Here is a 27,149-nt window from a genome sequence, read left to right as displayed (position 1 = left end):
CACACCTCAGTGTCAGATTTTTGAGACGTTTTTATCATCAGGAAGGAGGGCCATAGCAATACAGCAAAAAGTGCAATCACCGTCTGCGAGACTGAAAGATGTGCAGTTATTCTTGTACAAATGCATTACAAAACATTTTGCAATAGAAGTATTGAATAAATAAAAAAATTAAAATGTAATACAAAACTGAAAAACTACTATAAGGTCTTCAGTGCCAGATATACAGTAGATAATTAAAAAGATGACAATGTCAGTGCGGTTTTTAGCTACTGCTACACCGAATGCTCTTCATTTAATTTCGGAAAGAAACATGATGATCAGTTTTATTAAGGTTTATTACATCTAAAATGTAGTGAAACGTAAAGAGTGAGATTTTACTTGCATTGCAACCATATTGTAATGGTTATAAATTAAAGTAATATAGTTGTAAGTGGTAAATGCACATCGCTCTCCAAAGTACGTACTGTACTGTACAACGCTACTTCATTGAGGTGTTTTTAACAGATTGTAAGTTAACAGATTCACGTTTCACGTTATAACTGTGTGCGTAATCGTGATCTGGACCCCCCCTTAAAAAAAACAACAACTGTAGGTAGAGCCTTGATTGTACTACTGTGTGTAATAAACTGTCATTATCATTATGTCTTTGGTGTTTTTTTATGTATTTATTTTATCGTCGTCATTTTCAGGTCAGGGGTTAAGTATCGTTTCTCCTGTATCTCTGCTTTAACAAGTACTGTAAATGCAATTATGTTGCAATGCTGGTATGAACCATGAGGCGTGTCTAAAAGTAAAATCATTTATATCACGTACTGTATCATGTCTTTGACAGCGCTAGAGAACTCGTGTTATTTGTAGCCTGACAAAAATCAAGCGGTGGTGTTTATGTTAGTAAACAGTCGATTTTATTTACAAACTGGGTTTGGTTATAAATTTCCACAAAAGTCTGGGACTCCAGTGTGGATATCGAAGGCTTCAGAAGCAGTGATGTTTTCCTGGGGATCTGCGTCGTGCCAGGAGCTGGGTTTAACAGGGAGGGTAGGCATTGACAATGCTGAGAGGAACGATTCCAGTCCGGTTTTTCTACGAAATCGAGTTGTTGAAATTGGATGTGGAAATGGTGTTTTTGGATTTATTAAAGAAAGTGGAAATATCTCTGTTTTTCTGGATGGAGATGGAGAAGGTCGTCAACAGAAACGAAGATCGAGTAAGTATAATTTAATACGTAAGTAATGGTAATTTGCAATACGGTCGTACAGTATTTTCACGTACATATATACGAAAAACTGGTATATTTTCATTTACATAATTTTCAGAGATTGTAGTTTAGTCTGGACAATATACCACAACAACACAAAAATACTTACGATTACTTATTTTCTCCGGTACATGTACAGTACTACGGATTAACCAACATATAACATACTGTACACTGTAACAATATATAACAACAGAGTAGCCTCTAGCTCATAACGTAAGAAATCAAGTACAAAAAGTACAAAAAGTTTCAGTTTTCTTTCTGCGTAAAAGTCTAGCAAAGTTTTGCTTTCGTTTCTACAGCAAATGTACTGTAAATCGTGATAACAGACACGTGTGCACATATAGTACAGTAAATAAAGATGACGAAATATTGAGTTTAACTGATGTCTTCTTTTATTCAAGGCGATTTAAACATTGCATTAAAAATAGCAAATTTGAAGTGAGGTTTTTAAACACACTTACTGTATGACAATATCAATAGTAAGGTAATACTTCTTACCTCAACAGGTTAATTGTACTGTATCTCCAGCGACCACCAGTGCACCCTCAGACAAGTACTAGACCGGTTTCCTGCATAATAGCATTTTTCAAACCTCTAACGACTACAATCGGTTATGACTCCATAAACGGAACACAAGAAAAATGTTATCCACAAGGGACACCCACACAACCACACGGTCCCCAGTAACTCAAAACAAAAATTCCCCCCCAAAATCAATATGTTCCTTTATACTGCCCCTTCCCTGCTCCCCACAAGAGATTCCAGGGAGCAGGGGGGAGAAGGCAGTGCCCAAGCCTTCCTTTCCGAGTTCTCTTCTTCAATCATTGTTCTTCTTCAATCTCACATTCAATCATTGTTAGTGCTAGGAGGGCTTGTTGAAGGCCTTGATCAAAGGGTGAAAGCAGACAGTGAGAGAAATAAAACACACCAAACCCTAACAAATCCACTTGCCATTATACTCATACTTGGAGTAAACATACTGTAATACCCCAAGCTTCTGCCCTACACCTACTTTTCTCACTCCATAACACATACTGTTACACACAAATGAACAGCACCTACTGTATACTGAACTGTGTAAGAACTGAAAATATAATAAAAATATATAGTGTGTGATGAAAGTGTAAATATTTATGACATATTTTTGATGATGATGATGCACTTGTAAGCTAAGGACCAGTTTAAGGCCCAGGTGTCCTCCGGACTATCATGATGTTTAGCCTCAAACTTCATCGAAGCAGATGAAAATGAAGGTTAAAGATCCTTTGGAGAGGCTCTGGATCTTGATGGCTGAAGACTGTCAGGAGTTAAAGTGTCTGTTTTAGGTTTAAAATTTGAATTTGTGATTTTTTCATTGCTTTGCTTTCGTCTTAACAATATTTGTTTCAAGTTCTGTAAGTTGTGAAGTTTCTAATGTTGTCTTTTAACATTTATTTATTTGTTTGTTCCATTATTGCCTCAATGCCTGTGCCAGCATGCATTCGTCCTAGATGATTTCACCTCATCCCATGACATTTTAATAACATCGACACAGTCCTTGATGTGTTATCGTTTCCAAAATGCCTTTACATTTTCAACAGCACCAGTCTAAAGCCTGTAACATTACATGATTTGCATGTCTTTATAACTCCTTGGTCCATAGGTTGCAGACTTGTTAGGTGTTAGGTGGCAAAAACATTGCCTTGATAGTAGGTTACCTAAATTGCAATGTTTCTTGGTTGTTATTGGGGACACTAAAATCTAAAATTATTTTGAACTCAACTTTCTTGCCCATTCAATACTCTTTGGCCTTATACAAAAACCTATTGTTCAACCAGTCATTTATCAACAAAATTGTAGTCCCTGCCTGCTGACTAGGTTGCCAAGCAACCAGCAGTTATTAATTTTTGCATTTTAATTTGTGCAGGTTATCAGCACAGTACAGTGACAAAAGCTTAAGTTTAAAAAAGTGGGGTAAGCTTCTTCTTAAATGCTTTGAACCCAGAGGCTGCCATCTGGTCCTTTAAAACGTACATCTTGTTGCCTAATTTCTTAGAAATAATCACATTTCATCCACATTGACACTTGTCGAGGAAAGTTTATACTTAATATAATCCAGAAATTCCAAGGTTAAATTGTGCAGAATCTTCACCTTGTAACTTCAGATGACACAAATGAAATCTTTTCATGATGTTTGTCAATTTAGCTTTTCCTTCATGAAAATCACTTGCAGTCTCATGTGGTGTCGGCAACCAGGTTTTTGTATAAGCTATGGGCTTTCTCCCACACCAACACTATCCACACATAAGCCTTTCTAATTCACTTCTTCACATTTCCAAACATTTAGCAGTTATTCCTTTTTTTCAATGATTTCCCCTAGATACAGTACATGACATAACTTAGTATTTAAAGAAGCAGAAATTCTTAGATATTTTCTTCACCCTTTGGGATTGTACTGTACACTCATATCACTACACAACTTACTGTATCTTGGATATTTGCTTTTTCTACTAATCCTGTAACCTTATGAGGTTTTTTTTTCTCTACACTACAATTTTCAGGTGCCTAGCTTTGATACAATAATTATTTTCAAGGATATTACCCTAATGATATGGTTAAAGTGAAGGATATTAACCTAGTATGTAGAAGGTCAGAAAAGGTAATCATAAATTCCTTGAAGCTTTTGCATTAACAACTGTCAGGAGACTGAGATAGAGAATGATGTTTGCTAGGGTAGGTGAGACGATGACAGGAATTTTAGAAAGATTACTCAAGGATTGTAGAGCGCACATTACCATGGATTTAGGTAGACTTGTTCCCAGATTTGTTCCAATTGATTTGTTTCATGTATGATCAAATCTATGTTGGGCAAGCCTGCATTAGAGAAGGGTTTACTATGTAAAGAATAACAAAGGTTAATGCAGTTTACTGTATGAATGAGTCATGTGCTTTGTATGTACAGGGCAAGTGGAACTGCCGAAGCAGAAGGAGAAAAGGCATATTGTCTCTGTGAGCTGCGGAATGACCCATGTTGTACTAGTTTCAGATTCAGGAGGCATTTTTGAGGCATATTGTCACGAACCCTCTAAAGTGATAAATGCAAAGTAAGTTTTTTTCTTTTTACTAGAGAAAGGAGGGTTTGGGCTAGTCATTCAAAATCTAGAAACATTTACTACTTCAATTTGTACATTAAAAAAGAAAGATATGCAAAAGTTGAAAAGGAATATTATGCAGTGGAGTTATTAGTCACAAAAACTAAATTAATGGATTTTAGCAAATGTATTAATGTACTAAGAGTAGGTTATCCATTCTTGGTTGAAGCAACACGTGTAAATAATTATTCCTGTACAACAAGTCCTATACTTACACATGCATAATATGAAAAAAGGAAAGATTAAAGACAAAAATCTTTATAATAAGTAGGAGGCAGATCATGTCCAAAATCCCAAGCTGAGTGTCTTGCAGTAAGTAGCAGTTTCGGTAAGAGGCAGTTTTGCCATTACATCACTGCAGCATGTGTGTTTTGTCAATTCAATTCAATTTATTTTTATATAGCGCCTTTCACAACAAGGTTGCCCCAAGGCGCTTAACAATGCAATTGATGATACATTTTGTCAATACAGAACAGAAGACCAGAAGACATCATATAGGATTTGTTTTGTCATTTTGTCATTTTTGTTTGTCATTAACATCATATAGGATTTTTTAAAGGAATGTATATTTTTACCCTCTAATGTACCTGTTGTACTCCAGTGTGCACTATACAAAGCATCTGTTAATTTTAAGGAAAGGACACCTGTATTTTTCAATAATTTGATTTGTTTACCTCAGGCCACTAAAGAATATATACAACACACACCAGATAATCCAGATTGCATGTGGAAACCACCATTCACTGGCACTTTCTAGAGGTAATGTCACCTAAAAAAACGATTTCAGCTTCCATTGGTTTTAGAACGTTTAACTTATGAATGCAGAATATACAGTAGAATCATTAATTTAATAATGATATTGAATTTCTTACACTGAACATGGCTGGCAGGAGGAGAAGTGTTTTCCTGGGAAACCAAACAGACCGCACAATACAAAGATAAAGGACCCTCTATCCAGCACCTCAAGTCCCTGTTGGGGATCCCCGTTGCTCAGATCGCTGCAGGGGGAGACCACAGCTTCGCTCTCTCGCTCTTCGGGACCGTGTTCGGCTGGGGGAGGAACAGCGCGGGACAGCTGGGCCTGGGGGATACGCAAGGTGACAACATTTTACTCCAATTTAGACAAAATATTCTCTGTATTAAGCAGTATAGTTCCAGTGTGTCAAACATATTTCACTGAGGTGCGCTATGAGAAATGAGATATGTTTTGTTGTAGTAAGGAATAGTTTTTTTGGACATTATAATGCACTTGCAAAGAAGAGCATATCTGTCACTATGTACAGTATGCTCTTGTTTGTTACTGCCTCCTTAATATACATAAAGATGCTGCTCAGTTCCCGCCTTAACTGCACCCTGAAGGGGCTACAAACATGCAGTAACAGTTCTTTACACTGTGAAAGTAGCCTTTTCTAAATCTCTACCATATACTGTGAAACAAGTTTGGTGTTTCCTAGTCTCCTACACCATTTGTTTTCCACAGCAGTTTTAACATATCCTTTTTTAATTTAAGGTACAACAGAAATGAACATAAAATGTTTCCACTTTTGTCTCATGTATTTTTTAATATTTTTATTTTATTTTAATTAATTGTGCATCGTCACTAAATCAAACAATTAAGTATATCATGTAATATATTTTATTACATACCTTCTGCTTTTCTGCATAACACATTGGCTGAATTATTTACAATGTTCTAAGGCAGCAATATCACTCACTGTCACAGTCAGATTCAGGGCAATACTACAGTATGTGCAAAGAACATTGCAGGGTGAAGAAAGGATGTCCAATTAAACAGCACACTAGGCTTTTAACAAAGGGGAAAAGGGAAGCATAATATCCAATGTTAAAAATAACCATATTAATTAATAACACTTCTTAATATTAAAATCATTTGGCACTTTATTTATTATATTCATATTCATTTTGGAATTCACTTGTATAACGTACTTCCCTAGAAACTGTGTTATTATGTATAGTTCCTCATATGCAAGTGAACGTTGATTGAATGTTGGACATATTGTTCTCCCACCTTCTTCATGAGAATATCAAACATTAGATAGTAAAAAACCTCACCTGTATTTAAAATGTATCCTTCCATAATTGTTAAAACAAAACAGACAGACGTATTCCAACACCTGTGACGGCACTGGAATTGAAGAAGACGGTGTTCATTTCTTGTGGGGAAGAACATACTGCAGTCCTGACTAAGGTTGGTGTTGTTATTTATTGAACTTCATGCAGATTAGTTAGATATTACACTCCACATGGTGTAAAGCTGCACGTGGGGATCTAACAAAGCCTTTAATATGATTCAGTTTTTTTTAAAATAAAAAAGGAACTCCTAGTGAAACCAGGTTTTCACTAAATTACAATATATGGTAGGAGATGCAGATGTTTATCATCATAATGCCACCTTGGACTTATTATCCTCCTTGAAATAAAGCCAAGATGGAAATCTTGTGGCATTTATCTTGCTGCAAAATGATTTGTTCACTTGAAAACTGTTGTAATTTTCCAGGATGGCCTAGTGTTCACATTTGGATCGGGAAGCTATGGGCAGCTCGGACACAACTCGCTCAGGAATGAACTGAGGCCTCGGCTGGTGGCCGAGCTGTGGGGGAAGAAGGTGTCTCAGATAGCCTGTGGCAGGTAGTGTGACATGGCCATCTCTGATTTGATCTTATGGGGAAAAAGGCCAGTTATTTTTATTATACAATATGCATTCATATTTAAAGCTTTTTGTGTTGTTTTGGAAACATACTGTACACATATATTGTCCTTCCTTTTAGGAACCACACGATGGCTTATGTTTCCTCTTGTCAGAAGGTCTACTCTTTTGGGTGTGGAGCACAAGGACAGTTAGGAACGGGCTTCATAGAAAAGCAACTAATTCCTCTTCCAGCCACAACAGCAGCCGCAGGTATTCCTAATCCACAAAGCATGCGTTCTAAACTGGATTGTCATTCGTACTGTACGCATAGTATCACATGGATCATTTCATGGGGGCAGATTCACATGTATGGTCATAACAAAATGCCCTGTTTCATTATCCTGTGGTTTAAAAACTAGTGCATTGAAATTATCAAAATAAGATCTAATCAAGAGACAAGGGGGAGGCATGAACATCAAAAATATCAACATGCTTTTTGGGACACAGCATTCAAGATCTGTGTGATGATCTATATACTGTATGTATAACTTTATGCACCAGTTATCACATACTATGATTTGTTTCATCAGTAGGCAGTACCCTGCAGGATATGTTTCCCAATCAAACAGTTTGTGCTTGCTCATGAGATATGAGATTTGGTTTTGCTCTGGTTAATTGTTGTTTTATTTTTCATAGAAAATGGGACTGAGCTTGAGGTGGATAGAATTTTTGCTGGAGGAAACCAATCCTTTGTGTTATGCTCTTCACCAAAGGCAAGAAAAAATATGACTACATTTAACATTAGGAAGAAAGTTTTTTTTCTTTCAATTTAATGTATTTCTATATAGCCCCTTTTACAACAAGGTTGCCCCAAGGCTCTTAACAAAGCAAGTGATCATACATGTTGTGAATACAGAACAGAACAGAACAGACCAGAAGACAACGGAGGAGAGAAACAAAAAACTCCTTAGTAAGGAGAGACGAAAACCTCTAGGGGTCCAAGGTCAACTGGCTGCCCGACCTCTTTGGGCATGCTGACATTATACAATTAAAAAAAATAACCAAATATATTAGATATTTTTAATTTATTAGTCACTGTTGTACTTTTAGGTTTGAGTGAGAGCACCTTTAAGGAGTTTTATATAAAGAAAAATTGAGATCCCTAAAATAACAGACAACAGGCTCTCTTAAACAAGGTTCCAATTCTTAGCTAGAATTTGGTCTTTAGGTCTGATTCCAAGAAGGTCCTATTGCCTGGCATGCTTCTTCTACTCTGTCACCTCTTCCTTCTCCCTGAAGATCGTCCTACAGTACCTTTTCTCTCTGTCTATTTCTGCGTGCCTGTCTTTTATCCTGTGTTCCATCCCTTGTTTCTACTGGTTACTATGAATCCGCAGAAGTGCAAATGTTGACTTTTATGGCCATTGTAACATCCATAAGAATATTCATCTATTTAAATGATTCTCTACATTTTTACATTTTTGGGGGTTAGTTTATCATCTTAATTTACACTGCCTAAAAAATAAATATTCAAGTGGAAATAATTTTTCTTTTGTTGTACAATATGAAAGAAAATAATTCTAAACTTCTCTTAACGTACGAGCGCAATCTGCTGTTGTAACGGTTCTCATTTCTTTTCAAAGGTATCAGGAAACACTCCTGTGAGCCAGAACATTGCTACATTAAATAATACAGAGGTAGAGGAGTTGATTTCTAAATCCCGCTCAAAGAAAATAAAGTAAGTTTCCATTTTTTTCTTGAGACATTCTATTAATAATTAAAAGTTAGTTTAAATGGGTCTAGTAATAAACGTCTGGGAGGAAGACTCTTTAAATTTTATACTAATCACATTACCACATCACTATAGATTTGATTCAGGCTTTCCTCCCCTGTGACTGATTACACAGTAGCCTCATGCTGTAAGGCATGGTGATTGTTCATCATGGCTTCATGAAGTAGGACAGGGTTTGAGTCTCACACATGACTTTCTGAAAGCCCAGTTTCTCTCCTTGTTCATAGAAGTGCATTCTAGGGAAGATCAACTAAGATTCATTACTTTACCTTTAACATAAAAGTAAAAACTATGAGGGGATGTGATCCAAGTATTTAACATGCTTGAAGGCATTGATAACATAAGCCCAGTGGATGTTTTCGGAGTCAAAAGTGAAACAAGAACCAGAACCATGGAAACATTTGCGTTTAAAAATTAGAACAGGAAGAACTTCTCTGTGCAAAGGGCTGTGGGAAAATTGAGCCATATTGTTGAAGCCGATGCACTGGCTTCCAGAAATGGCTGGATGTGATTCTTGGATCAACTAGAAACCAGACTATCAAACGGGCTAAGTGGGCCAAATGCCCTTGTAACTTAGAATTTGTCATTAGAACTGTTCTTATGTACTTAGAATTTCTGCACAGCGCATCTCCATCCATCCCACCATTCCTCCAATATTGCAGCAGCCCCTTGCTACAGTACATCTTATTAGAGTGGGTTGGACAGCATGTTCACTTAGGCAGTTGTTCTCCCTTCAGTGTAGTGGGATAAAGCCAAATGACTTTCTAAACACAACAGGTAATATAGTGATTGTCTGGAATACCTATTTATTGTTAGATAAGATCAGTTTAATAATAATAATAATTGCTTACACTTATATAGCGCTTTTCTGGACACTCCACTCAAAGCGCTTTACAGGTAATGGTGACCCCCCTCCACCACCACCAATGTGCAGCCCCACCTGGATGATGCGACGGCAGCCATTGTGCGCCAGAACGCTCACCACACATCAGCTATCAGTGGGGAGGAGAGCAGAGTAATGTAGCCAATTCATAGAGGGGGATTATTAGGAGGCCATTATTAGTAAGGGCCAATTGGAAATTTGGCCAGGACACCGGGGTTACACCCCTACTCTTTTCGAGAAGCGCCCTGGGATTTTTAATGACCACAGAGAGTCAGGACCTCGGTTTTACGTCTCATCCGAAGGACGGCACCTGTTTACAGTATAGTGTCCCCGTCACTATACTGGGGCATTAGGACCCACATGGACCGCAGGGTGAGCACCCCCTGCTGGCCCCACTAACACCTCTTCCAGCAGCAACCTTAGTTTTTCCCAGGAGGTCTCCCATCCAGGTACTGACCAGGCTCACACCTGCTTAGCTTCAGTGGGTTGCCAGTTGTGAGTTGCAGGGTGATATGGCTGCTGGCTGCTGGCGTTTATGGGCCATATACAATTTCTCGTATTAGGAATTTGTCTTTTTGCCTACCCCAACTTGCTCTCCATGAGACACACAGACAGGGAGAGAAGCTTGGGGTCAGAGGGCAGGGTCAGCCATTTATACGGTGCCCCTGGAACAGTTGGGGTTAAGGGCCTTGCTCAGGGGCCCAACGGAGTAGGATTCCTCTGCCGGCCGCGGGATACAAACTAGAACCTGCCAGCCACAGGTGCAGATCCTTAGCCACAGAGCCACCACACCACTCCATTGTAGACATTTCCTTTCAGAATAGATTATAAGTTCTAGGTGAAACAGTGATAAAATGCAGACTTTTATTAAAGTGTGACCCAGATCTTGAGGAAACTAGTGAAATTAGCCTTTTCCATTACTGTAGAACATCCTGATTGTTCTTTTTTTCTTTTTTACATTAAAATGTATCTGGCCTATAAAAGTTTATTCAGGATTACTTTTTCTTAACTGTGTGATATGGAAAAAGCCTGATTTTATGCTGCCACCTGGTACTGTATCATAGAATTGATGGTTTAGTTGATATTTTATGTTTTCTTTCTTTATACAGTAAAATTAACTTTGTTTTCGGATCTTCCTCGTGTCTTAATGGAAGCTTTCTTAAACAGAGGTAAGAGACAACTTACAATGTACAATGTCTCATTGGAGACTTTTCTTTTTCCATCATTTATTGGAATTGGAATAATTAGAAACCCATGACTTTTCAAAACATTTTCTGCATTTTTTCCAAAGTCTTTAATATTCACTTTACATGTGCATTTTATTCTGCTCTCTGCTTTAAAATGTTTTTTTTCGTGGTCTTATAAAATATGATCATATTTTGTGTTATAGGTAAGTGAACAAAACACTTTTTGCTACAACTTTTTTCAGGATTATGCTGTTTCCTCTTGTACAATTTCACTACTAATTGCTTTCCTTGTACCGTTGTTTCTATAAAAAACTTTATTGTTGATTTCTTTTTGTAAACAGGAAAGATGAACATTATAGAATCAGCCACAACACCCCCAAGACAGGAATTGATTTTCGGCAAACCTTTCATGTTTTCCAGAAATTAAAGAACAGTGAAATAATCAATCAGGTATTTTGTGGGTTAAATTGTGGGTTAGCATTTTTTTAAATGTCTATATCTTCACCAAAAAGGTTTGTAAATGAGGCAGACTTATTGTATTACATAATGTAAAAGTATGATCAGTCATAGTTTGTATGCTAGTGATGATTGTTGTCTTTAAAATGTCAGTAACTTAATTTATTTGGAAATGGTTTATGTTTCTGGTTGATTTATTATATTTTATTAACTGACATCAAGCAATCCTACTGCCCTAAAAAAGTAACTGTATATTTACAGATTTACATTTACATGTCTTTTCAGAAACTGTAAAGAGATGAATTGTGATTTTGTCACAATTCTTCAAATATCATGTTTTTCAAATGAAGATTGTCAATTTATAAGAGCTACAAGTATAAAACTACTACAATTGGCAATAAGTTAAGCATTTCTAAAGTGCTACATATAGCACAGTTATCCTGGTCCTCAAGTTCTACATCTTGGACATTAGTATAATCATAGATGTAAATACAAGTAACAATGTCATTATCTTGACTGCTGTAGCCTGATGGCACAGTGGTTAGCATTGGTGCTTCACAGAACTGGGTTATTGGGTTCGGTTCTGGACCTGGAGAACTATCTATGTGGAGTTTGTATGTTCTCCCTGTGCTTATGTGGGATTTCTCTGGGTGCTCTGGTTTCTTCCCACAGTCCAAAGGCATACTGGTAGATTAGTTGGCTCTTGGGAAGATTGTCCCTGGTGTGAGTATATGGCCCAGGTTGTGTCCTGCCTTGCTTCTGTCCTGAGGTTTGTTTTTAATGGGGAAAAAAGTGATGCAGGCAATGTGCGAATTACAAGAACTAACTAGATGATACTTTTGGAAATATGCCGTAGTATATACAAATATTCTGTTTAAGGCAATAGAGTGTTATTATGATCATCATCAGATGCCATAGAAGAATGGAGAAAGGAATATCTTTGATAGCACAGATATGATTAACAACTTATTTTCTATGGCAGGTTGTCGCTGTGGTCTGTGAAAAGCTGCTGCCATCCCTCACTGAAGCTCCTGCTGGTGTGGAGGCCTTTAGAGTCTATGTTATAGTGCCAGAACTCCTCAGACATCTTGATACAGAGCAGAACAGTAAAGTCGCAGATAGTCTTACTGTTGCTGTTCTTCGCCTAAACTCTGACAGTCTGGATGTGCTTGGTAATTATAATCTTCAGCTATTTGTCATGTGGATTTTATTCCTCTGGGAAACATGCAGAATTTGATTATTACCTTGGGTATTTTGTAGCAGCTGACAGTGGGCTGTTTTTGGAATTTCAGTGTATGGTTTTGAGTGTTCACGTCTCTTCCAAGATGGCTGATTACAGAAACTTTCTTTGTGGCATACTTAAAGCTGATCTATCCATTAATAAAATCTGGGGTATTTATATTTCATATTGAAGGATTTAAGATGGACTGGTCTCCCACCCAGGGTTTATCCCGCCTTGTGCCTGTTGCTTGCTGAGATAGGCCTCAGCTCCCCTGAGACCCTCTATTGAATGAAGTGGTTAGAAAATGGATGGATCGTACACAAAACAATTTAATCCATATTAAATATATTAAGAATACAAATCCTGTATATAACAGGCTGCAATTCTATTTATAAACAGCACTGTGTGATCTAACAGTTGGGCCTTCTCCTAATTAAACACCACACAGTAAAAAGAAAAGTTGTGGATTATGTGCTTATCACTGCCAGTATATCATTGTAATTACAAATGAATGTACAACCTACAATATCAGTATTTCTCTTTTTTAGAGTCCTTATGGACAGACATACCAAGAGAATCCCTCAAATGCCTTGTGAGATTGTATAAACACCAAACTGAGGAATGTCTGAAACAAAATGATTGCCAACTTCATCAAGTAAAAGACAGACTTTACAACCTTCTGCAAATGTTGCAAATATTGTACAAGGTATCCAAATAATATATGTAATTATTTAATTAGAACATGGTCATCACTGAAGTAATGTTATAGTTTTAGAATATATATTCTAAGGAGATTTTTGTGACTAAGAATCTAGAGCTTTTTTCTTAAAAACTGAATTGGTATTAATAGTTCAGATTTCAATTAATTAAAATGGAACATTTATGTATTGTATTGTATGTCCTAGTCCCAGTACATAGATTTTATTGTTCTTTTTTAGCAGAAATGTACAATAAACATGGAACACACTTGCTTAAAGAGGATCTCATAGCTAACATACAGTAGTTAACTCTCTGATTTTAGAAATATGGAAAACAATGCTTTCACTTGTTTCACCTTAGCTGTTGGCAGAGATTTCTCAATTTACGTGAATCTCTTTTCTCTGAATCACAGTAAACTCTTAGTTTAAATGACTAATAGGGTGGATTTTGTCCATTAAATTTGAAGTCTGTTAAACCAAAGGTTTACTGTACTGACAAAGTGCCAGTGGTAAAACTTGTGAATGTGTTAACATTAACAATATTCCCCAAACGTCTGTCTGACAGTCAAACAAAAAGGCTAAAAAATCCATTGCAGCAAAGATGTTCTACCTCAACGAAACGTTCCTATTTCTGCCCCCATATGAAAGTCTGCATAAATGGGAGTTTTATCCTTCTGATGCGGTAAGTAATGCCCTTTTGAAATAAGTAAAAACATATACAGATAAACAATGAACTGTTTGTGTCAACATAACTACTTTTAACTAAAAAGTAAAGTGATTAAAATATATATTCCTAATCTGGCACAAAAGTTTCTGATAAATTTAATAGGGCTTCAGTTTGTTAATAGTTACAATAATGATGGGATGCTCAGGTTTCCTCACACAGCCAGTCCAAGACAAGCTGGTTAATTGGTTTCTGGGAAAATTGCCCCTGATGTGAGTGTGTGTACAGTATGTATTTGTGTCTGGTTGTACCTTGCAATGGATTGGCTTCCCATCCAGGGTGTATTCTGACTTGTGCCCACTGCTTGCTGGGATAGACTACAGCTCCCTGAATTAGACAAAGGGATTAGAAAATGGATGGATTGATGAGTAAATTATTGCTGATGCTAATACTGATTCTTATTTGGAAAAAAAGCTTGCAGCTTTGTTGCAATTATTACCTCTGTCATGAAGCAAATATTGAATACCTTGATTTTCTATGTGTGACTGTTATCAGACGCAGAGCTGGGTGAAAAGGGCCTTTATGTGTTGTAGAATGATCAAAATTGTTTGGCTGGGATTTTGACTAAAGACCTAAAAGAGAACAAAATGTATTTTGTGTGTCTCTGGCTTCTCCCTTAAAATTAATGTCCAGTGCCACAGTGGATAAAGGCACAGAGGCACTACAAAATGATGCATAAGGTACATTACACTTTTCTCTGTACAGTATATTGCTCTGAATTATTCAAGTAAACCCACTATGCAATTGCTGTTTGTTGTAAAATAGTTTTAAAATTTAAAATCTAGTACTAGTAATGGTATTACTATTCCTGTGTTTTCTACAGCATTTGTTTTACAGTTTTAGCAGAATAACCTGCTCATTATAATTGAATTGCAGGATAGAACGAGGATAGAGCAGCTAACAGATCTGTTCTGCAAGTTTCATTTTGTCCTAAGTTTGCCTGTCAAGGTGAACCTGTTTTATACCAACTCACATTTAAAAAAGGTAAGTTATTTACAGAAAGACATAAACCTTAATTTGTAAAGGTCTTATAACATCTTACAACATACTTTTAAGATATGTGCCAACTATTTGACACTAAAGACAAAAAAATAAATGACATATCTGTCCTGTTCTACAATATAAGATTTCAAGCAGGTATTATCAAATAGTTTACAAGCAGAAAATATTTACAAGCAGTAATTAATCATTTTAATATTTTGGTATAAACTAAAGCGTTAATAACAGGAAAGACTGAATAATTTAAATATATGCAATCTGGTGGTAATTCTCTCCTAACTTGAGATAGACAGACTATAAAGGGTATTCAAAAATTTCAACACATTTGTTAAAATATGCTTTTGTAGTACCTCATTGTTCAGTTATTTTTGGTTCTTTGTAAATATATTTATTACATTATTCTGATAAAGGCATGTTACAAACATTATTAAAAATATTTTAAATCAAATTATTGGAATATTTGGTGACTGTTTTGCTGCATATTTAATTAATTTTAAAATTTGTTTAGTAAAATTGAATGCAGTACGAAATGGAAAAATTGGTAGCAAAATTAACGTAAAAAAAATTGATGGTCATCATAAGAATGCTAAAATGCAGTAAAGTGAAAACAGTCTTAGTTCAATTAGGTTTGTAAAAAATGCTAGGAAAATAAGTTTGTTAAAAATGATGAAATGTGCAAAATACATTCAAAAACATTATTACATTGTGTTTTTGGGATTTGGGATTATGGGTTTGGTATGGTTAATAAGCATGTTGCTTTAAAAGACCTCACCTTATTTCTAGCCTTTCTACCTGTAATGTATTGTGTATTCAAAATATTTAAATGTCATTTCAGTTATCATATTGGGTGATTTTCCCAAATGAAGCACAAGCATTGAACCTTGCAGTCAGACGCTGTAATCTGATTGAAGATGCCTTCAAGATCCTGAGCAACGTAGCAGTCGAAGACTTGAGAAAATTGCTTACAGTAAGAAATGCGGGATTATATTGATGGGTTTACTGTGTAATTTTATTACTGCTGCTGTTGTAGGTAACTAAGTTTTTGTAACATTGTACTAAAACTGGATTCATTTTCTGTAGATGTAATAATTTTTTTTAAAGGAAATTAAGGAAATGCCTTTTGCTGCACAGATTAGTATGCAATTTCAATAAACCAGGTTTAAACTGTTATCTCTAACATTTTTAACTTTTTATAGGGTAACGTCGTTTTAGCCATACAAGGAACTCCAACCAGCAGCAGTTTGGTGTATGTATCAGCATCACAGGCTGAATACATATCGGAGTTATTTACAAAGGACACACACTCTGTTTACAAATTGGCTATACTAATGTGTAGTTGTAAATGAGATGGGACTTTGATATAAATCTTAGGTACACAAGCATAGATCATCTTTTGATTCCAGTCTACTTTTCAGCTTCAGGTTTGACTAGGTGTCTGTCATTTTATCTTGATCAAGACGTTCACCTTCATGTTCTTTTTATCAAATTGTTGTTTTTTTTATCGGAAGAATTATGAAAACAGTTCACAGTTGCATACTGGTGATTCAGTATTTAAGGTTTTGCAAGTTAAGACCTAATTTATTACTCATTTTCCTGTCATTTGTCTCACTATTATTATTCATATTTTAATTAAAATTTGTAAGCCTACAAATTACAGAGGTTTTAAGATATTTGTCCCACCCGACCAATTACTGTAAGTTTATGTATTATTTGCTATTTTGGGGCTCATTGTTTTTGACCAATAGTGCATGACCACTAATTTTTAATGTGAATATTTCATAGGTGGAGTTTGTTGGAGAGATAGACCGCCCAGGAGTCCTAAGAAAGGATTTCTTCCTCTACTTTTTTGATAAAGTGATAGAGCCCGAGTCTAACATGTTCTGGTACAATGAATTGTCAACATTACTGTGGTTTCCCTCCAAGGTAAGCTAGTCAGGTTCTGCAGCTGACTGAAAAACTGAAATCCCTCGAGCAATTCATCCTTCTAGGTTGCTTTTTTGCATCAAAAAGTACCTGCTGTTTTGTGTTTCAAACTACAGTAATTAATTGTCGTCTAAATGGCATGAGAACTAATACATTTAACTGTAGGCTTTCCTTACACATGGTCATGGTGGTCAAGTCGTGGTGAATTTCTATATTTTTTAAACAAATTAAACTCATGTTTCCAAAATGTGATTAATGTTCTTGTTCAGCATATGTTTGTACTTTACAGTTACTGTTGCAAACCACATAGCCCTCCACTCATCTGATTTGAAAATGTTTTCTGACACCACAAAATATGAGCCTAAAACAATTGAAACTATTGTAAAATTACCTGTTTCAACTATGTATCTTTTTGGGCAATCTTTCAATCAGTTGAAAATCGCTGTTAAAATGGTATTTAAGTAACCATGCGTTTCAGGCCATCTTAGGGTTAATTTGACAAGAACCATCCAAGTTTGACTCCATTTATAATAATGGTTCCACTTGAAATAACAAAATTGAGAACGTTTCTGCAAAAGAACGAATTTTCTTAACAGTTTTAATTTCACTCAGTTTTCAAATACAATTCTTGAACTGTGCAATAGAAATTTTAGCAGCCGTTTATCTGAAAAGAAAAATTAAAAAATAAACAATAGGGAACATTTTTCTTAAATATTGTATTCTTTAGTCCTAAAACATTTTCATGTTCTTAGATTTTAATAATATATTTGAAGTGCAATGCTTGTCTGAACTCATCAATAGACCTCAGTACATGGCACAGTTTTCAGTTCTAGCAGATTTCTGTATCTCTTCTAGACCTCAGTGGAGAAGAAGAAATATTATCTGTTTGGGATTCTGTGTGGACTTGCGATGAACAACTACAACACTGTGCACCTCCCATTCCCTCTGGCTTTGTTCAAAAAGCTGGTTGATGTGAAGCCAACTCTGGAGGACCTGAAGGAGCTGGAGCCCAGGGTGGGAAAGTAAGTAATGATGAGATAAGGGCTCTATTTTACAAACAAGTTAAATAACTTGAATTGAACTGTGGTGACCCATAATGTAAAGTATTCTTAAAATAACGATTTTACCTTTACTACACTTTTTTTTTCAATTACCCACCAACCTACCACTCCTTTCCATCTGGCCGATGATTAGCACCAAGCAGTGCTTCTAAAGGTCTTATTACAACTTTTATTTTAACCTATATTTTGCTCATCCACAAACATCAGTGTCTTTTTCTCCAACTTTTTTTTTCTTGATTTGCGTAATCCCAAACTTAAAGGACTCCAGATTTTTCAAGGTGCTGCTTCAAATAATTCATGCGTACATGACGTTGTAACTCCTTTACCCCAGTCCTTAGGTGCCAAATTGATGCAGAGTTTGTATAATAGTTTGTCCTGTGGACTTCTTAAACTAAATGTATTGTAAGTTTTTTTTCGACAGAACCGTGAATACGGAACTATTGATCTTAAATAATTTGGGACCAGAGCCTGGTGTGTCGCTCTCTGTTGACTTCTTTTCAGTTAACATTAATAATGTTTAACATTAGGCCTCCTTTAGCTCAGAGAGCTACTGTAGATGTGCTGAACAGTCTCTGCCTGTTTGTAACGTTTCTTATATTTTTATGCACAAGTATGTATATTAACAGTAGACACAGCTACCCACCTGAACCACTATTAACAGTAGATGTATATGGCTACTGACAATCCATTTCATTCAATAGTATCACAGACAATGCAGGAATACATTAAGATTGTCATCAGGATCTTATACTATATATAATGTGTCAATCAACATAGTTTTCCTTGTTAAAAAATGATAGTGAAATAAAAAAATGACTGCAGTAAAACAATCCTGCTACAGTAGCTTAGATAAAGTGTAAAGTGAGAAATAAGGAAAGGTTAAAGTTGTATACAGTAGGTAAAAGGTAAAAAGTTGGCAAAGAGCATATACAGTAAATGTTGCTTCTAGTTCATGAAAATGAAAACCTGTCCACACAACCAAACACTTGGGTTCAGCAACCCCAGCAGTGGTACCCACTGACAAGTTGGAAAATAATTATTCAGCTTGATTAAAAAAATCATCCAAACACGGTTCAGTGATTGTCACGGAAGCCGGGGGCTAGCCGTGGAGAGAGACCAGCGAGACGGGCGGACCCTATGCGTAGCAGCAGGAACAGACCAAACAAAGGGGTTTGATCTGGGCTGAAGGTATCGGGCGGAGTCGAAACGAGACTTTAGCCCTCAGGTAGAAGACGTGGTGCAACCTGGTGAGGCGAACCTCTCAACAACTGATCCCAATGCCGAGCGAGGAGGATAGGGATGGCTGGAAATATAAAGCCCTAGACAACAAGACACACCGGGAGAACAAGTAAAGCACAGGGAAACTAGGAACAGGACAGAGCAGGAGCGACCTCTAGATGTAGAGGGCATGACAGTCTTTGCAGTTATCCAGTATGTATTTATATTTATTATCAAAGCCAAGTCAAGAATCTTAGAGTTAGTGATCCACATCCAAACTGCACACTTATTTTAAGGGTGACATCAAAGAGCCATATTTATTTTCTTCTTCCTGTCCTGTGTTGTCTAATGTGGGACGTTTTCTTATTATTTTGTCCTTAGGAGTCTACAAAACGTTCTGGATTACAGTGATGATGACATAGAAGAAAACCTGTGCCTGTCATTCAATGTATGTGCAGTATGTCATTCCTCAGATATACAGTAGTTTGTCTTTTTATATTTAACTTAACCGTTCACCTAAATGTAGCCAGGTATAATATGAGCTTGATGCTCAACTGCATGGGATTTGTTTATCTGCATACTCTGTATAAAGCCGTGCAGAGCACAGTCCTGCCCGTCTTGTTTTCTCTCCTCCATGATGTCAACAGACCAACAGGAAACTGAAAGATGTTAGAGACCTAATCAAATTCTTAATGAATGAAGAATGTTGGATATCTTTTACTTTACATTTAGTACCTCATTTGAAGGGTGAAGAGTTGTATTTGAATTATAAACCGGCAAAGTAATTCAGTTTCTTATTACAAAATATATGGCTTTGTTATTCTGTGTTTTACTTTGATAACATTTGGACATTTTATACCATATTAATATGTAGAAAAATGTAACATACAGTTTCCAAGTTGTTCTAGTGGATCTGCTTAAAAAGTATAATCAATTTCAAGCACATTTTATCGTAAGACAGAATTATAATGTGAGAGTTCAGGAGAGTTCCCATGTCTCCACTACTGCAAATATAAAACATGAGTTGTGATGCAGTCCACTCCCTGACTACAATTACATTTGTGCCAATTAAAAATAGATTTTTGTTATGTTTATAAGTAAAAGACAAGATCTAACATACTTTTCAACTTCAAGTTCAAGTTTATTGTCATTATACTCATATACAGGTATATGGTATAACTAAATGCTATTTAGCTAGCTCTCAGACGATACGTAGTACAAAAAAAAACAAAAATACAATTATATAATAAAAGAAAGACAGAGACAAATGTGCAAAACAACAGCAGGCAATGTGCAAAACAACAAAAAGGTAACAGGTAATGTGCAAAAACAACATCAGATGTGCAAAAACATGCATCAACAGAATGAAATAAAAGGATAGAAATTATGGGGAGTGAGATTTTTGAAATGTAAGGTAGATTTTAATGTGTGAGTTTTGGTAAGAAAGAAGGCACTGTGAGGTTCAGGTCATAGGTGAGAGGTGAGGTGAGAGTGAGAGAAGCTGGGAGTTTAATGGTTAGATAGTGCACGGGTAAACCAGCATCTTCAAATCAATAGGTTTCATTGCCACTTTTCTATGTGCCTATCCAATAAAATGGCTATAACTGTTGTGAAGAAAGCTAGACGGATAGAAAAAAAAGGAGCAGAGAAATTTACCGATCATTGCAATCTGAGGGAAACATTACCTCTCACAATAAATTGCTTATTGGATGCTAAAATAAAGAAGGAAGATTAAAAGAATACATTTTAAAAATACACCTTGGATTTGTGTGGAACCCCAGTAAGTGGTTTAGAGTAACTGTTTGCTGCCTCACTGTGTTGCAGAAAGGTTGGTCATTCTGGGTCATTCTGTTCTGGTACGGAAAGTGAGAAAAGAGTTAAAACATGTATTCCACAAACAAACCACAACAAAACACTTGTTTCACTATTTGTTCTAAATACACAGGTGTCTTGGGATGGCATGGTTGTAAATTTGCATCCTGATGGAGAAGACATACCTGTGACTAATACCAACAAGTATGTATGTATGTAATGTAATGTAGAGGATGCCTACTGTATATATAAATTAAAAAAATCAAAAGGTCTTTAATTCCTAATATTTAAAAAAGGAATGAAGATGGTACAATGCCCCATTCCTAAAAACAAAAGTAAAAATCTGTGTAACGTGTCTCACTAACTTTTCTGCTGAAGCTTAAATATGTACTAGATTTTATTTATTAAAACTATCTAATAATTAAATTATAGTTATAGTTATAATAAATACAATATAGTTAATATAACCAATATTGTTTTGTAGTAAAATATTTCCAATCGTAATAGCTTCTGATAAACTTCATTGTAACAGTAGTGTTCTGTAATCCACAATCACCAATGTGGCAGCATCTGCAATAACGTGACCATTAATACAGTGTCTCATTCATCACCATTAAAATTCTGATATACAGTAGATAAGTAAATCAGAACTTTTCAGTTGAAACAAATGTTTTCTAAAATATTCTATTCTAGTCAAAACAGTATGTAGGTAAATATATATATAGTTGTTGTAATATAGCAATACTATACTATTTTTATTGTTTTTTGATTATTGTTTTTAATAAATAATTTATGACTTGTATCTTATTTTATTGTTGTTCATACAAAGAAATCCGAAGATCTTCTTTAAAAGTAAAAAACTTGATATATTTTTTATATATCGAATGGGGTGTTATAGAATGGAGTAGAATTAATGCAGTCAAAGAACTTTTCGTTTTTACATTGGTTGATTGTAAAAACAGATCACTGTTCAGAAAGATGATCCATCTCTTTCTTTTTTTCAGGGAACAATTTGTCAGTGCCTATGTGGACTATGTGTTCAACAAATCTGTAAAGAATCTTTTTGAAGAGTTCAAGAGGGGTTTTTACCAAGTCTGTAAAATGGACATGGTGAAGATCTTTCAGCCACAGGAACTGATGGAGACAGTGGTGGGGAAGGAAGACTATGACTGGGAGACGTTGAAGCAGGTAAAAGTTGTAATTATCACTTCCTCACTTCATAAAGATGTCAAGAAACGCTTTTACATGTATTTGTTTGCCAGGCGCTTTTAACCAAAGTGACTTATGTGTGACATGGGCCTAAGGAGTTTCAGTGCTGTTTGCAACTTAGGGAAGTTGTATCATAAGGGCAGTTAAGTATCAAGCAGTCAGGAAGGGTTAATTTGACACAGCCTTCTGGTGTTAGGTACAGTATATCCTAAAAAAAAGTTTTCATGTTCTTCTGGAAAATGGAGAGTGCGTCTCCAGTTCTGACAGGTACAGTATGTTATTCCACCACTGGTAGGACAGCTCAGAGAATAGCCTGGGACTTTCAGCCCTACTTTGTCTGATGTTCCCAATCACAGTACCCTAGTGGAGACATGGTGGGATGGCATGGTGTTGTAGTGGCTCAGTGGTTAGCAGTATAGCCTTACAGCACTGGAGTTCTGGGTTCACTTCTGGACCTGGGATGCTATCTACTGTACATGGAGTTTGTGTTTTCACTCCATGTTAGTGTGGGTTTCCTCCCACAGTCCAAAGACTTTCTGGGAGATTAATTGGCTTTTGGACAAATTGTTCCAAAGTGTGGGTGTGCATGTGTCTGTGTGTGCTCTGTAATGGACTGGTGTCCCATTCAGGTGTATCCTGTCTTGCATCCATTCATTGCCAGGATTGCCTCTGGCTGCATCGTGACCCTAAATTGGATAGAGCATTTAAGGAATGGATGGATGGATTATCTTGATTGGCCACTATTAACATTGATAAGTGCAAGGTACATGCACCTCAGAGAAGCCATCACATTGGTGTTTTCCAACTGCGGCTGCTTCTGCTTGAAGGCTGTTATTGTGTTGCTTAATGCTTTATCATTGACATTCTGTTTGGTATTGCAATGTAATCTTCTCTATAGAACAAAATCAACCTAAGCAAGTTTCCTTAATTAAAATAGAACTTATACCAATGGTTTGACAGACCCAAATTTTCACAAATATTGGACTTTCTATTGTGTATGTTGTATTTCTAGGTATATGGCTGTTCAGGGTTTGTGAAAACAGTGAAAACATAATACATTTGGGTAAAAATACAGCTCACATAGTTATTGTCTTGCCTGGACAAATAAAATATCTCTTTATTTCAAATAAAGAGCTGGTTAATATAAAATATTATACAGTAAATGTGTACATTCTGTACTATGCAAATATTGTTAGAAGTGTATACATTTTCTACATTTCATTTTATCTAGAATTGCATTTATGAACCAGAATATCATGCAAACCACTTCAATATACTCATGTTTTGGGAAGTGTTCAATGAGCTGTCAACAGAACACAAGAAGGCGTTTCTGTGTAAGTACTGTAGAAATTATAATTGTTCTTTGGAAATGTTTTTGTAATTACTTAATCTCAACTTTATGTTTAATGTAAGTAAATATGTATACTGAAAATTCAAGGGATATCCCTGTTGTTCCATACCAAGAATACCATTTGCCAAATGCAAATTACAAAAACATTATTTAATGGTGTTCAATGTAAGTAGAAACTTAGAACTTAGTGTTAAGCTATCTTCATTTACAATTTACAGTACAGCTGGCAAGAGGCTGAAAGGTTTGATCAAATCAAGGCATTAGCAATGACAGAAACTGACAGAAACAAAGTAAAAAGCCATGTGAAACATCGCAAAGTTTCATATAATGGAAACAAAACTTTAAAGTTTTTTCAGCAAGTACTGAATGTGACAAGGCAACTCAAATGTTCAAAACAGTTTATAATGCCTTTTTATTTTAGTGTTTCTGACTGGATGTGACCGACCACCGGTTCTGGGCATGGGCTGCATTAAAATGACAATCCGAGTCTTGTATAATTTCACTCAAGAGCACTTTCCAATGGCTTTGACTTGCCATAGTCTGTTATCACTTCCCAAATACAAGACTAAAGAGAAACTCCGAGTGAAGTTTCTGGAAGCCATCAATCACAATAGGGGCTTCTGGGATGAATAAAGATCAACTGCTGTACTTTTTGAATGCTTTCCTGTTTCTTGTTCTGGGATTGCTGCAACCCTTTTCACAACTAACTAGTTTTCTGATAATAGTTAAAGTGTCTACCTAGTCAAATTTATATTTTTCTCTTCAGTGTGCTTATGGAAGTTGGCTGGAATTATTACCTCATTTCATATTAAAGAAATATGAGTTTGCACCATATGGTAACTGTAATATATGACAAAAAATAGTAACTGGAAGAACATATAGTATTCACACATGTAAACTAGGGTCACTGCTGAGAGCAGTAATTTTTATTGTAATTGTAATTTTAAGTTCTGTTTACCATGCTGGATATTTATTTCTAATTTGAATGTTTTAGCATTATTATGCAATCATATTTATCATATTATGTTCTATTATAATGTCATAACCTGTTTTATATCATCTTCAACATCATCATTGTAAATGGGAATGTCAAGAATTAAGTAAAAGGTTTGATTAATTTAATTTCTGTATTAATTAGTTTACAAATAAGAATATGTTGCACCTTTGTTTAATACATTGTGTTAGTTTGTGAACTTGAAGTCACTTAATACCATTAAAAAGGTTTTATTATTTGTTTTATTTTGCCTTTTTTGTAACCAGTTGGAATAATACCTCATTATTAAAGGCATTTTCTTGTTCTGACTATACATTCATGTTTTGCTTTCCATGTTCTACCTGGATTAATTTGACAGAACTGAAATGAACATTCCTAACCCTAAATTGTAATCTACAGTTTTGAATATTAAACATAAGAGCTGGCTGTAAAAAATCAGACAGTAAAGTAAGTTATTTGTATTTAACCAGTAAATGCACCAGAAACCAGTAAATAAAGAATATTATATTATATTATATAGAATATTGTGCTTGCCCTGCATCCTGTCTGTCCCCAAGATTATGAAAGGTAATGAATACAATATTATACACAAACATATAACAACATAAACATGCGTGAAAGATCATCAACTCTGGTAGCATGGCTCGGGACTTTCACAGGTATACACTCTAGCTCTGATAGGAGATTAAAGGCCCAGGTAGTGATCCTGACTTTATTGAGGACACTGGATGCAGTTGTATACACTGGGTAAACTCATGTACACTGGATTCATTGGTACATTGGTTATATTGGAACATTGACATTGAGTCCATCAGGTACGTTCAGTACATTAGGCACATTGAGATTATTAAATACAATGGGTGCATTGTATACATTGGGTATATTGGGTAGATTGAGTACACTGGGTACAAATGATACACTGAGTCCACTGAGGGCAGAAAATGGGATGAAGAACCACAAAATGGGGAAGATATTGAGTACATTGGGTACACTGAGAAAACTGGGTACATGGAATACATAGAGTACATTGAAAACATTGAGGTACCAAGGTACTCTGGTGCTTTGTGTACATTGAGTACACTGTATACATTGTGTTCACTAGGTAAATTGGGAATATTAATAACATCGAGTAAATTTGCTACTTTGAGTACACCAGGTACACTAGGTCCATTGGTAGATTGAGTAAAATGGGTACGTTGAGTACAACAGAAACATTGTGTACATTGAATACATCGGATAATTTTAGTACATTGAGTACACTGGGTACATTGTGGACACAGATAGATAGGGTACATTGGGAACATCAGGTACATTGAGTACATTGATTACATTGGTTACGTGGAGAATGTTGGGTAGATGGGGTCAGGGGGTAATTGAGTACATTGAGTACAATGGGAACATTGTGTACTTTAGGAACTTTGAATACCTTGGGCATATTGGGTTCACTGGTACATTAGCAGCACCAGGTACATTGGATACATTGACATTACTGAATACTTGGGTAGATTGAGCACACCAGGTACAGAGGGTACATTGAGAACACTTAGTACTGCAGGTAGATTGTATCACAATTGTAGTCCCTCCCCCTTAAGGGCGCTCCGCCTCTTCCTTGTTTTGTCTCATTCCCCACACCTGTTCCTTATTCCAGCCCCTTTTCAGTTCCCCCTTAAAAGCCAGACGCTGACACTAATCAGGGCTCTGCATTGGTTTCCGCATCATGCGAGCCCGGGTCCTGGATGCGTCTGGCTCCGTTATGCTTTTAACTTTCTGTGCCTGTTCCCGTTCCCCCTGCCGGTCCCGACCCGGTTCTGGTTTGTAATCTACTGTTTTGGATGGATCGCCTGGCCATGGACTTATGCTTGTTTTTGGATATCTCTTTGGACTCGTCCCTGGATTTGTTTGCCTCGCTACAACTTCCCTGACCACCAGCACTCCTTGGACACGCCTCCCTGTTTTTATTCCCGTATCCTGCATGCTTTTCTCCCCTGTGTTTCCTCACTACCTCGGATTGTGTCGTCTGCATAGGGCCCGGAAAGAACTGTTCGTGACAGATTGGGTACATTAGAAACATTAATTACATTGGTTACATGGATAACATTGGTTACCATCAAATATATGTAAAATCCTGGATTTGGCTTAGGGGTTTAGGCATTCATATGAAGGAAAACAGTTTTCACTCGTTGTTTATCAAACTTTATTGCCCCCCTGAAAAACATAACTAGACAAAAAAGAAGAAGAAGAAGAAGAAGAAGAAGAACAGACATAAATTCTATCATGAATCATAAAAAACAACTGATATTTTAGTATAATTTTTAAAAGGTTCATGGAAAATGAGATATCATAAATACCAAATACTGTGATCAAAACACATTAGCATTCTGCTTTTAGCTCATCAAAAGTAAAAAAAGATATAGGGACAGTGGTGCTTGTAAGGGAGTCACAAGAATCTCCTTTAAGCCTTCTTTTTATGCACATGGTACAGAGTATTTTATAAATTATGGTGAAACCTTTCAAGAATGCATCTGTAATGCATCTGTAATGTTCCTGCCAAATACAAATGGTAAATTCTAATAAAAAT

The 27,149-nt window shown here is 36.1% G+C and overlaps 1 protein-coding gene across 2 annotated transcripts; it reads left to right on the top strand.

The window, feature by feature from the left end:
• Positions 1–759: 759 nt before the first annotated feature.
• On the top strand, positions 760–25,004 carry LOC102687689 (probable E3 ubiquitin-protein ligase HERC4). 2 transcript variants are annotated; one of them, XM_069188994.1, is made up of 23 exons: positions 760–1,207; positions 4,203–4,344; positions 5,072–5,151; positions 5,283–5,489; positions 6,510–6,601; positions 6,911–7,041; positions 7,182–7,312; positions 7,739–7,815; positions 8,686–8,780; positions 10,827–10,886; positions 11,246–11,354; positions 12,343–12,532; positions 13,131–13,288; positions 13,846–13,962; positions 14,881–14,988; positions 15,839–15,970; positions 16,786–16,926; positions 17,782–17,948; positions 19,587–19,653; positions 21,151–21,221; positions 22,022–22,205; positions 23,458–23,560; positions 23,999–25,003. In XM_069188994.1, exons 1-23 carry the CDS (start codon positions 886–888, stop codon positions 24,208–24,210), a joined length of 3,096 nt encoding a protein of 1,031 aa, XP_069045095.1. In that variant the 5' UTR covers positions 760–885; the 3' UTR covers positions 24,211–25,003. The 2 variants fall into 2 exon arrangements, with proteins under 2 accessions (XP_069045095.1, XP_069045097.1); XM_069188996.1 differs by lacking the exons at positions 4,203–4,344; positions 5,072–5,151 and having other exon boundaries at positions 23,999–25,004.
• The last annotated feature ends 2,145 nt before the right edge of the window (positions 25,005–27,149 follow it).

Source organism: Lepisosteus oculatus, chromosome 1 (genome assembly GCF_040954835.1).
Source record: "Lepisosteus oculatus isolate fLepOcu1 chromosome 1, fLepOcu1.hap2, whole genome shotgun sequence".
Taxonomy (NCBI): domain Eukaryota; kingdom Metazoa; phylum Chordata; class Actinopteri; order Semionotiformes; family Lepisosteidae; genus Lepisosteus; species Lepisosteus oculatus.
This window is presented reverse-complemented; position numbering and strand designations above follow the sequence as displayed.

What these genes read in the sequence shown, in the direction of transcription:
- LOC102687689 (XM_069188994.1), top strand. Translation starts at nt 886, where the DNA reads ATGTTAGTAAACAGTCGATTTTATTTACAAACTGGGTTTGGTTATAAA. An exon ending in TCAACAGAAACGAAGATCGA is followed by an intron (nt 1,208 to 4,202) that starts GTAAGTATAATT and finishes TTGTATGTACAG; the next exon opens with GGCAAGTGGAACTGCCGAAG. An exon ending in ACTGGGAGACGTTGAAGCAG is followed by an intron (nt 22,206 to 23,457) that starts GTAAAAGTTGTA and finishes CATTTTATCTAG; the next exon opens with AATTGCATTTATGAACCAGA.